Source organism: Juglans regia, chromosome 3, assembly GCF_001411555.2.
Source record: "Juglans regia cultivar Chandler chromosome 3, Walnut 2.0, whole genome shotgun sequence".
Taxonomy (NCBI): domain Eukaryota; kingdom Viridiplantae; phylum Streptophyta; class Magnoliopsida; order Fagales; family Juglandaceae; genus Juglans; species Juglans regia.
The window spans coordinates 7,608,490-7,620,586 of NC_049903.1; the positions used below are offsets into that span (position 1 = coordinate 7,608,490).

Consider the following 12,097-nt stretch of genomic DNA (forward strand, 5'->3'; position numbering starts at 1 on the left):
TCTTAACTGCATCTTCTCAAAGGTCCTATGGAAGAATTCTAATTGACCATTAAATATCATGAACTTTGCAAGTCAACCCATCCATAATTGGATATCCATCACTCTTAATCCATACCCTAGTCTTCGCAAACTAGAGGAAGAGGTCCACTCCTTTCAACTTTTTGCTACTCTTGCAATGGACAACATATGGTTTCTTAGGAATCAAGTCATCCCCAACTCTCCATGTCCAACGCCGCACTGCTTTGTGTCAAATGTCCTCAAGGTTTTCAAAAAACATAGGAATGTATGGAATGAAAAAATCAATGAACAAGAAAAAAAATGGCAACCTTCATCAGATGATTTTTTTCTCTCTCTATCTTTTGATGTGGTAGTGAGAAAAAATGGTAGCACTATTGCTGCCATATGCAAAAATGAAAATGGTGTACCGATCTTTGCTCAGACCAACCACATTCACAACATAAATCCAAATATGGGAGAAGCTACAACAGCTCTAATGGCAGTTCAAGAAGCAAAACAAAGAAACATTAAAAATATCATCATTGAAGGAGATTCCAATATGGCAATACAAGAAATTACAAAAGAAAAGCAGCAATAGATTGGACAATGTTTTCTATCACAAGAGACATCCAATTTTTGCTTCGTAATTTTTAAGAATGGTGAGCAAAAAAAATACATCGATCACAAAATTGATATGCGCATAACCTTGCGCAATGGACAGCCTCCAATCAAGCATATATAAGCTTACCCCTCATCTGGATCCCCCCAAGTATTCTGGAATTCCCCGGCGGCAAAGACCCTCCATTTCATGGCCATAACATGTGGCTTATAATTTTTAGATTTTTTCTTAATGTTTTGTATTAAACTGGAGCCCTCTGTACTTTGTTTTTTCTACTATGGAATGAATCTTGCTTACAAAATAAAAATAAAAATAAAATTGCAATGACTGAACCATATGATTTTTTGTCATCATAATAAAAAATATATATAATTTTTTTTCATTAAACGGAAAGCAACGCCTTACAAGTGATAAATATTATCATAAAACATGGGTTAACGTGTGGGGCTGGTTTAAGTGAGATGATTTTAGATAAAAATTAAAAATTGAATAAAATATTATTATAATGTTATTTTTTAATATTATTATTGTTTTGAAATTTAAAAATTTTAAATTGTTTATTATATTTTATATGAGAATTTTAAAAAATTTTAATAATAGAATAAGATGAGATGAAACAGTCTTTCAATTCAAACATGTTTATCATTGCAAGTGCACCGCCTTAGAGCATTCTCATTGGCTTGGCCAAATGAGAAGGTTGGATAAAATTTACATAATTGATGTAAAAAATATCTCACATTGGATTGTGCAAATCTAAAATAATTTAGATTTTTGCTACTGTAGTTAGCCAAAAATGAAGAACTACAATTGATTCACCAAACATTAAAATACTAATTTCTCACTCCAAGTAAACATTAAAATATTAGTTTCTCACTCCAAGCAAAAATACTATTTAGTTTATAATTAAGAAATTTAGATAGAATTTTAGATGAATTTAATCAAATATTTTTTATTTTTAGCATTAAATGACTTTTGGAAAATATGATTTTTTAATATTAATTTAATTAAAATTTAATTATTATTAAAATTTAATTGGTAGACCTATAAAATGTGATAAAAATAAATTAACTAAAAATTTATTAAATTAATAATATTTTATTATTATATAAAGAGTGAATAAATAATCTAATATGAGGATTGAATTTAAATAGAATAAAAAAATATAATATTGACTAAATTTCAAAAATAAATTTGACAAATCCAATGAAAATGCTAACGCAATTTGAAACAGTTCTTCTACAGATAGTCGACTGGTTGCAACCATTGTGCAGTCGTTGCCACGTCAACTAAATTAAAAAATATATATATTGAAATGACAGACCTCAGAACAGAGCCTTCTAAATTTCTTCTACAAACTAGGCGTTTCTCTCTTTTTCCCTCCATTTTTCACTAGTTTTAAGCAAATGAGTGAAAATATCTGCACTCTTTTTTTATTCCATGCTCATGTAAAATTCTCTTTTTCTATTCCATAGCTTTCTATGATTCTTCTTCACAAGCAAAGAACCGAACGACAAAAAATCGAGGTATAAAAGGGTTGATTGCAAAATTTGTGAAGGATATGTCCAAATCGATTTGTTCTCTTCCTCTCACTCGGTTCGTAAACCCATACTTCGGCACATCGTGGTAAATTTTTTTTTAATCAATTTTCTTTATTGATTGTTTAACGTTGATATTTCCCAACGAGCTCTAGTCACAGCAGGCTAGAAGAGGCAAAGTGTAGAACTAGTTTTAGGACGAGAAATGGTTCGCCGTTTATATCTTGTTTCCTTTACATTTGAATACTATGGGAGTTATCTAAATATTTTTACTTGTGATTTGCAGGCACAAAAGCTTGCTGCATGTGGAAAATGCAAAACTCAAGTATTGTACATATAGTCCTACATCTTGGCAGGGTAGCAAAGGTTCAGATTGCGAAGAAGGAAGAAAAAGAGAATGAAGTTTATGGAGCTGCAAAGATGAAGGGCATGTTGATTGGAAAGGAAGTTTTCTTTGTGGAAGAAAAGAAAAGAGGCTTCGGAGAGAAGGAGAAACAATCAGAAGGGGAGAAGGGGAGTGTTTTGCCAAAACGGCGTGTTTTGCTAATGAAAAATGCTAAGTACAAGCGTCTCATGTAAGCGGTGTGTAAACACCTGCTGATGTGGAAAAATGTAAATGCACCATTTCAAAAAACTGGAGCGCACCGTATTGAAGTTTTCCTCAGTTTCCCTCCTTCCCTCATGCTCTCTGCATTTCTGTTTACGCACCACCTTCCACGCACGAAGCCCAACCTCCTCAAAACCATTCAAACTAAAGAAACTTTATTGCATATTGACCCCTCCATTTTTTTTTTTCACTTCTTTAGATCTATAGTTCTTCATGCTTAATTAGCAGTCACAAAGATCATTCATAAAGGTGTATTTATTTGTCACTTATAAGATGGAACTGAGGAATCAAATAACCGGGAGACTTCATACTATTTTAGAAGAAGAAGAGTTGAGAGTCTGGAACCAAGGTTGAAGGTGTAAAGCCTCTGAAGATTGATGAAAAATTTGAGTTCAAAGACCGAATGGAATAGATCCAAAAGGTTTACAAGAGCTACTCGGACAAAATCTGAAAAATGGGTTTGGGAGAAATAGTCGAAATGGGTTTGAGAGAAATCTGTTAATCATGAAATTCATTGTCGATTTGTGGTTTCTGTAAGAAATATGTTTGGGTTATCTTCTAATAAATAATTATATTTATGGATTCGAAGGAAAATATTTATGTCTGCATAAATGTTGATTTTTGGAGCTACCCGAGATTTGTGTTGTTTATTCCCTGCAGAGTTTGTGCTGTGAAATACATGGTCGATCTCGAGACCAATGAGGTTTTCGCCAAGATGAGACTGATTTCAGTGAATGCCAATGTGCCAACTTTGAAGATAATGGGATTGGAGGGATTAATGGGTTAGAAGCACAAGAAAAGTCGATCTTCTTTGTAAAGACGCTGACTCAATTAGAAAAAGAGTGAGGTCTATTATTAAAAAATTAATTTTTTTTTATATAAATTTTATATTTATTTTTTTTAAATGATTATATGATATTTATATATTTATTATTGTTAATATTATTTTTTTTAATAAAATTATTTATCAATAAAAATAAAAATGTTTCATTTTTCAGATAAGATTGCACGCCGACCCTTCCACGAGATTGCAAGAAGTATTTTTCAATTTGAAAAGCCACCTTTCGTGCCATTAATGAAAAATGGCTCACGAGGAAAAATCACCGCCTCACTAGAAAAAGCACCGTTTCATGGCCTCTGACAGTTAGGACAAGACATGTGTTTCAAGTTTTGTTAATCAAAACGGTTTATCAGAAAAGAGGCACCGCTTCATGGCAACACGGTTTATCAGGAAAGATATTCTGCACGTTGCACGCGCAACTAGGCTTGGCAAAAAGTATAAAAATTCATGGGAAATGCTATATCTCTCGCTTGGAGCTTCTGCTTGGAGCTCTTACTGGAGATTAGTGTATTTTTTATATATATATATTTTTTAAATTATTTTTTATATAAATTTTTTTAATAATTTTAAATATTTTAAAATAATAAAAAATTTATATAAAAAATTACTTAAATAAAACACATATAAAATAACACTACAACTTCAACGGGAGCTCCCAGCGAAGCTGTAGCATCACCCAAAATTCATCCCTAACCTTTAGCCGGGTCTGCAATTCAGATCCTGATCCTAATCTAGGTCTTTTTTGTATGAGAAGATTTCATATCATCATAAATGAAAAAACTGTCAGATTCAAACTAGAAGAAATAAATGGCGATCAGTTCGAGGAAATCCACAACCTCCGATGCTCAATGATTGCAACTGTTTCGATACTTTTACCATTGGACCCTTCTAGAATCACCGCAGGGGACTCCTGCTGGGAGCTCCCGCTAGTGTATTTAAAATTTTTTTTTTTAATTTTTTACATGCATTTTTTTAATATTTTTAAATATTTTAAAAAAATTAAAAAAAAATCCCATCACTATTAAAAAACATTTTTTAATAAAAAAAAAAAAATCCCAGCGAGAGCTCTCATCGAGAAAACTAACATTTTCCTTTAATACAATTTAAGAACAAGTTAATAACAAGTTAAGATATCGTTCGAATTTAAAATTCAGTTTAATTTAATTTATTTTATTATTATAATTTATAATTTTTTTAAATTCTTATATAAAATATAATAAATAATTTAAATTTTTTAAATTTTAAAATAATTTTATTAAATTTTTATATAAAATATAATAAATAATTTTATTTTTATTTTATTATTCACAAACTATCTTAATTCTAAATCCAAATGATTTTTTAACCCGTATATTTATTGGACCCAAATAACCCAGACTCGATTAGACTTTGGACTCTACTAGACTACATAACAATCAACTAACAACTGGGCATTTTGTGCAGACCATGCCCAGCCCATGTGCACATGACAAAAACTCTAATCTATGAGTTTAAAAATATATCGGCACACAAAATAAAGATCAAATGTTAACGTAAACTCAGTTTAAGAAGTTTGAACGTAAATCCACTCTTAACCATCAGTAAATTCACAAAAGTTTTTGATTTACAAAGTCGAAACATGTATTTTTTTTTAAAAAAAACACAGAAATGAACTCTAACCATAACTCACATATCAAAATAAATCCAGATATCCAAACATGCATTTCAACCAACAATTAACATAACAATCGAAATTCATACTAATCAACATGGCACAAGAGTTTGCTTTAGCGCATCCTCAATGAATTAGTTAAAAATTAAATCTATTGAAAATTTAACTATTAGAATATAAAATGATATCATAATAGACTAATTAAATTCTAAATAATTAGAATTTAGCTACAGTCATTTCTAAAATAATTTTTAAATTTGAAAGTAACTATTCATACATCAAATACATTTTATATCAATTATTTATCTCTTACTTTTAAATGAGAATTGAAAAAATATAATTAGAATATGATTACCAATTAATATATAATATTATAAATAGTAAAATATGATAAAATAAAATAAATTCATAATTAAAAAAATTAAAATATTTTTGAAATTATTAATTATTTATTACTATATAATGAATAAATAGATAATCCAATGTAGAGATTTGATGTGAATAGTCAAAGTTAAATTCATCTTATATTATTTTATTGTCATATAATGAAAAAATGGTTATTCCAATATGGAGACTTATGTGAATGAAATAGTTAAAAGTTAAATTCATCTTACATTTTATAAAAAAATGTATAAAAAATGTACTTTAGCTTTACCTAATCCATTGAGAGTGCTCATATCACTATTGTAAGATTTAGGAGAAAAATTAATAATAAAAAATTGTCGAATATTAACCTCTAGCCATTGTTTATCAAGTATTCGCATAAATCGATTATTTCTGAATTGTGAACTCTCACAAGTTTCTATATGGAGAGTATTGGATTGGAGTTTTCAGCCTATCTTTATTTATATTAATAAACGTGACTAATGGAGAATCAATGGTCTTTATATATAGATAGGTCAAAACCCTTATCTATTGTTTTTTAAGTGTTGCTTCCTTCCATCAAGGAATGTAACTATTGGTTTTTAAATGAGTAGTATTTTTATTTTATTTACTCAGAGTTTTAATACAAATATAAAACTATTAATATATATATATATATAAAATATTAAAGGGTGTGACACATGAGCCACCTTTAGGTCTCGTTTAGAACTTTGATTGAATTGAGATTAATTCAGTTTAGTCTAATTTTAAATTGAGTCTAGTATCAAAATACTTAACTCTGAAATCACTAAACTCATATTAACTCAAAACCTCTTTACACGTAAAACTCATAATTTTTTTCAACTTAATACATATTTACATCTAGATCCACCACTTTTTTTAACTTCTCATAAATATATCTAAATTCATTTTAGGTAGACTTCACAAAACTCATTTTACTATCGTAACTCACTATTATTAATAAACTGTACCCAATTCATATATATACTCCCTTTGATCTCCAATTGATCATATATATCCCGAAATTTACCCCAGAAGAATAAAGAAGGAAGGAACATTGAAACAAATTTCATTTTCAATTAAATTGGACCATTAATTAGTACGTTGCAGCTAGCACGCACATGGATGGGCTCGACAACTGCACATAGCCACATATCCAGATATCCTTCCTTTTCAATTTATTAAATTAATGTTTTATTCTCACCATCTTTCATGTTCCTATATGGTTCTCGTCGACATCCAATTAAAAACGATGTCCCCAGCTTTAATGTTACGAAAGATATATAGAGCTAACTACCAATTTGTTTTGCGCAGCAGTCGGTGTTTCATGACAATCATATATACACACGAGTCCTGGCCGCTCTGTCTTCCTCTATCATATTTGTCTTTATTTTCTTGTTCCAACTACAATACCAACCATGTCCACCCTATCCGGAACGTACAGAGTTTCCCCTTTTCATCAAACGCCTTATGTTTCCCCATTTATTTTTTAGTACGATATATTCAATAATAAAAAGTTTATTTCTCTATATATTAGTAATTGATATATTAAAAGTTCTAAATTTTAAAATTTAAAAGAAAATTAATAAATAAAAATCTTATAAATAAAAATATTAAAAAAATTGTAAGTGCATAACATATAATTATTAAGAGAAATGCTATATCACACTCTACTATACATCATACTCTCCACACACCTTACATAATTTTTTTTTTTTTCATCCCAGCACGTTAAGTGTGCTGAGACTTCTTCATACAGTAAAATGTGAACAAGATTTTCTCAATTATTAAAGATTGGTGGCGGGCAGGTTGGTAGCTTCAGCGAGAAAGTAGATGCCTGATGGATTAAATCAAAGCCACATCAGAATGCACCCACTGCTGCTACAATGCTTTAATGGTAAGATTAATGATTCATCAAAAGCAAACAGGTTCAATCACCCACCAAGTCCGGAGTCAGGTTGCTTTCACATAGTACACGGCTAATTAATTTGGGCTATTTTCTCATTGTACATGTTATCAGTGACCAATTAAATACTGCCAACATGCATCTAATTAGAAACTCTTTTATCCAATACAAAAGAAGAAGAAATGGTAAAGTTGGCTCTCGAAAAGAAAATTCATGCGGTAATTATGCCCTCATCTGAATAAGAAGACCATGACATGCCTTGAAGTGTGGGAGTGGTAGCCACTTTTTACACCGTGTCTAGCAGTAATGAAGGTTGTATATTTGTTTCTTAAACTGGACACATAAAAGGGTCATCTCTTGAAACTGGATCTGTTTTGGAATAATATAATTATTTTAATTTTTCAACTACTTTATCATTTTATTATTCACAAATTATGTAAGATACGCTTATCAAACCTTAAATCTATTAAAGATATGGGTGGCTTACAGACACAGTTCTTAGCTCTCGTCGGGAGTTATTGTTAGTTATATTAATATTTTTTTAATATTTTTTAAAAAAATAAAAAAATCAGAATTTTATTAATAAAATATTTTTTTAATTACTAAATAAAATAAAAATAAAAATAAAAAATTCCAAGGCGAGCCATCAACAGTAGACTCAAGTGGGAAGAGTAACTTTTGCCAAAAGATATATAAGAGCATTGGCATTGGCTTCTTCAAATAACTTTTCATCTCTAAATTTAAATAACGTTATCAAAAATTGGTCCACATTGAATTAGCTAAAGACTTTTCATCTTAAATATTATCTACAGTAAATTCATACTTTTCTTCAAAGATAAAAAGTACTGTTCCACCTCCAAATGTATAATTTATTAATTTCGGCCCTCTCCCGCGTTCCTTTTCTCTTTCTTCTTCTCTTCTTCCCTCTCGCACGTTTCTTCCTTCTCTTCTTCCTGGATTTCTCTCTCGCGTCTCTTTCCCGTTTTCTTCTTCTATTTTTTTTTTCTCTTCTTCTCTTCTTCCCTCTCCCGCGTCTCTTCCTTCTTTCTTTTCTTCTAGTTTTTTTTTTCTCTTCTTCCCTCTTTCTCTTCTTCCCCATTTCTCTTCTCCAGCAACCATTCTCTCCCGCGACGGCACTCTCCAGCACGGCACCGCAACAGCGTTTCTCCACCACGACAAGCACACGGTAAAATTCTAAACCCTAACCTTGATTTTACTATTGATTTTCATTGTTTGAGTTTGATTTTGTTGATGTTGTTTGGGTTTGATTCGAAGCCCTAGCTGTGATTCTACTCTTGATTTTATTGTTTGGGTTTGATTTTGTTGATGTTTGGGTTTGATTTTGTACGTCTCGGGTAGTTTCTTCAGTCTCGCTTGTCTTTCATGATGGTGCGATTTGGCCGTGCTGCACTTCCTCTGTTTTCATGCCTGGTTTTTGTGTGTGTTTTATCGAATAATAATGTTCAACTTAGACGGCTCCTTGTCACTTTCATGTGTGTGTTTTATTCACTTTCATGCTGAAATTCCTTGTCACTTTCGTCTCACTGTAATGGAAGGTGAGCTTGAATTAAGGGGCATTTTTCATTTTTCTGATTTGGGTCAAAGAAACCAGAACTGAACTTGATGTAGGAAGATATGTTGGGGCAAATTTAAATATATTATCATTGGACTATAATATATTGATCAGCACTGAACTGAACTGATTTGGGTCAAATAATCGATTGAATTATTTGGAGCCTAGGCTGAGCTTCTTGAATTCCCCTAATGTTGAGAACAATCCTACAGGCCAAGAAAGCTATAGACTCAAGTCAATACTTAGGAGAGGACTTTTAGTAAGTACTAGAAGCACACCAGAGTGTTTCGTTTGGAGAATTTTAAATCTTGGAGCTATGATGGAAATTATATGCAACTTTCTATCCTTAACGGACCATGTTCAGCAAGAACTATGTTCTTTCTAGATGCAGAAGTCCAGAGGGAAAAAAAATACAGAACACTTAGAGACTAGAAGATATCGAACTGTATCCTGGAAGCATAGTATCTGCAATTGTGAGAGAGTAGGCAAATCCTTAGGCGGAGAGAACCAATAAAAGAACTAGGATTCGAGGAGGCAGAACCCAAATATGTCAGCAAAAGAACTAGGATCACAAGTGCTGTAACTATAAAAGAACTAGGATAACATCTTTGAGTCATCTTTTCTGTTTTACCATCTTGTAATAACCATAAAAAATGTCAGAAAAATTAAACAAATTAGTACAATTGAAAGGCAAAGAACTAAAACTAATATATTGTTTAGTTATAAGATTATGGTGCCAATAAAACTAAAACAATTGAAAGGGCAGAAGCAATAGGGCAGAAGCAACCTCTTTGATTTGCAATGCAGACTAGAATCCTTAAATGGTATCAATATTGATCCTCTATGGCAGACAGTTTTAAAACTATGATTTAAAACTCATCCCACCTCACTGCAGTTTTAAAACTCTTCTCTGAAATGTCATGCTCCCACCTCACTGCATTTTTAAACCCATTACACTTGTTTCAACAGTTGCAACTATATTTTATTAGGCTTCTCCTTTTCTTACATTTTACATATTTATATGTTCTTCCCATCTATATAAGCATATTAGTTGTGCGCTCAAAACTAATATATTGTTTAATTATAAGATTTAAACTCATCCCACCTCTCTGCATATACAGTCTATATATATATATATATATATATATATATATATATATATGAACTAAAAGTGAGTTCAAGACACCATGATGAGGTATTAGGAAGAGATTGGCACCATGCAGACTAGACATCGAGTAAATGGTATCAATATTTTATTAGGCTTCTCCCACCTCACTGCAGTTTTCCCATCTATATAAGCATATAGATTATGTGTTTTTTTGAAATCAAGTATTGTCTTTTAAGCAATTGTTTGATTAGACTTGCTTGCATGAGATTATGTGTGAATACTTGAGATTGTGATTGTTGTTCAGTAGCAGTGTTTATGAGTCTAGTCCTAATTTGTTATAATTATACTTGAATCAATGATGAACACCACATTTGATGAAGATCCTTTCTTTACCACTCTATTGCAAAGTGGTGAACAAGGGAGATCCACAACCGTAATGGCTAGTAGCCATGATAATGTTGGACTCCAAGCAACACTATTGGAAGGTGAAAAAAGGCCACCTAGTAAGAAAACACAACGAGGTGTGTCTTTCACCGTAGAGGAGGACAATCTCCTCGTGTCGGCTTGGCTCAATATTAGCATGGATGCTATACGGGGGACAGATCAAAAATATTCTCAAATGTGGGAGAGAATTAGCAATTATTACAATGAGCATAAAAATACTAGCATGGCAAATCGTTCTGGGGGGTCATTGACCAATCGATGGTCGGTGATCCAAAAATGCACAAATAAATTTTGTGCTGCTGTGGCTCAAGTAGAATCTTTGCATCCAAGTGGTGCGACAGAGCAGGATAAGGTATGAATTTCTAACTAAATTTCATTTTAAATTTTCTTGCTAAAATTCTAATCTCACATTTTTGTTACATTCGCATATTTAGATTGAAAGAGCTAAAATCATGTACAGAGAGACTGAGAAGGCCACATACAACATGGAATATTGTTGGTGTCTATTGAGACACCAACTAAAATGGCAGCAACACGTGTCCATGTTGTCAACTAAAAGGAAACCACATGGGAAACGCCCTGCTATGGCAGAGTCGACTCCACTAGGAGACGACACGATAGATGACAACGTAGATGTCATTTTTGAAAGGCCTCCAGGCAAGAAGGCTGAGAAATAAAGGGAGAGAAAAAGGAAGGTTGCAGAATCTTACGATGCAGAATTTGTTGAGGCCTTAACTTGCATGACAAATGATAGAGCTGTTTTCATGTCTGAAAGAAGACAAGCGACTAGTAAATTGGATGTTGATAGGGCTCAATTACTAGTGGAGAAAAAAAGGAGAAATGATACGGAGAATATGAAGATTGATATAGAGATAATGAAGATAGATCTTGCTGGCATGAATGGAATGCAACGAGAGTATTTCTTGAATCTTTAAAAAGAGGTTTTTGAGAAATCAAGGAAGCGATTTTCATCTCCATCTCAATCTTCATCTTTTGAAGATGTGTAGCCTTTTGTTGGTGGGGAGTTTTGGGTTGTAGCCTATGCTATTTTGTGATTTTTTGTTATTTTGGATCACAAATATGGGTGTGATGTTCATTGTTTTATATGTTGGTTACCACCCTATTCATTACTCTTATTTTGCATTAGTTGGTGATGATGTTTGTAAGAATTGGCTTGGTTGCATTGAAGATCGATGTAATTATTTTGATAATATTGATATCGTGTGATTAAATTTTGTTTATTGGATTATGAAAATGAAAATGAATATAATTGTTAGAGATTATAGGAGGTTATGAAAATATAATTAATTAAAAAATAAAAATTAATTATAAAAATAAAAAAATAAAAAATAATAATATTTTATTATTATAGAGAGTGTTATAGCCAATCCAATGTAGACTTAATGTTTTGAATGGTTAGCTAAAAGTGAAA

The 12,097-nt window shown here is 31.5% G+C and overlaps 1 protein-coding gene across 2 annotated transcripts; it reads left to right on the plus strand.

Annotated features, from left to right (window-relative positions):
* Positions 1-8,593: 8,593 nt before the first annotated feature.
* LOC108984540 lies at positions 8,594-11,890 on the plus strand. 2 transcript variants are annotated; one of them, XR_004801136.1, is made up of 2 exons: positions 8,594-8,726; positions 11,100-11,890. XR_004801136.1 is itself a non-coding variant. In XM_035688409.1 (2 exons), exons 1-2 carry the CDS (start codon positions 10,889-10,891, stop codon positions 11,340-11,342), a joined length of 372 nt encoding a protein of 123 aa, XP_035544302.1. In that variant the 5' UTR covers positions 10,865-10,888; the 3' UTR covers positions 11,343-11,890. The 2 variants fall into 2 exon arrangements, 1 of the variants encoding a protein (XP_035544302.1); XM_035688409.1 differs by lacking the exon at positions 8,594-8,726 and adding an exon at positions 10,865-11,017.
* The last annotated feature ends 207 nt before the right edge of the window (positions 11,891-12,097 follow it).

What these genes read in the sequence shown, in the direction of transcription:
- LOC108984540 (XM_035688409.1), top strand. Translation starts at nt 10,889, where the DNA reads ATGGCAAATCGTTCTGGGGGGTCATTGACCAATCGATGGTCGGTGATC. An exon ending in GTGCGACAGAGCAGGATAAG is followed by an intron (nt 11,018 to 11,099) that starts GTATGAATTTCT and finishes TCGCATATTTAG; the next exon opens with ATTGAAAGAGCTAAAATCAT.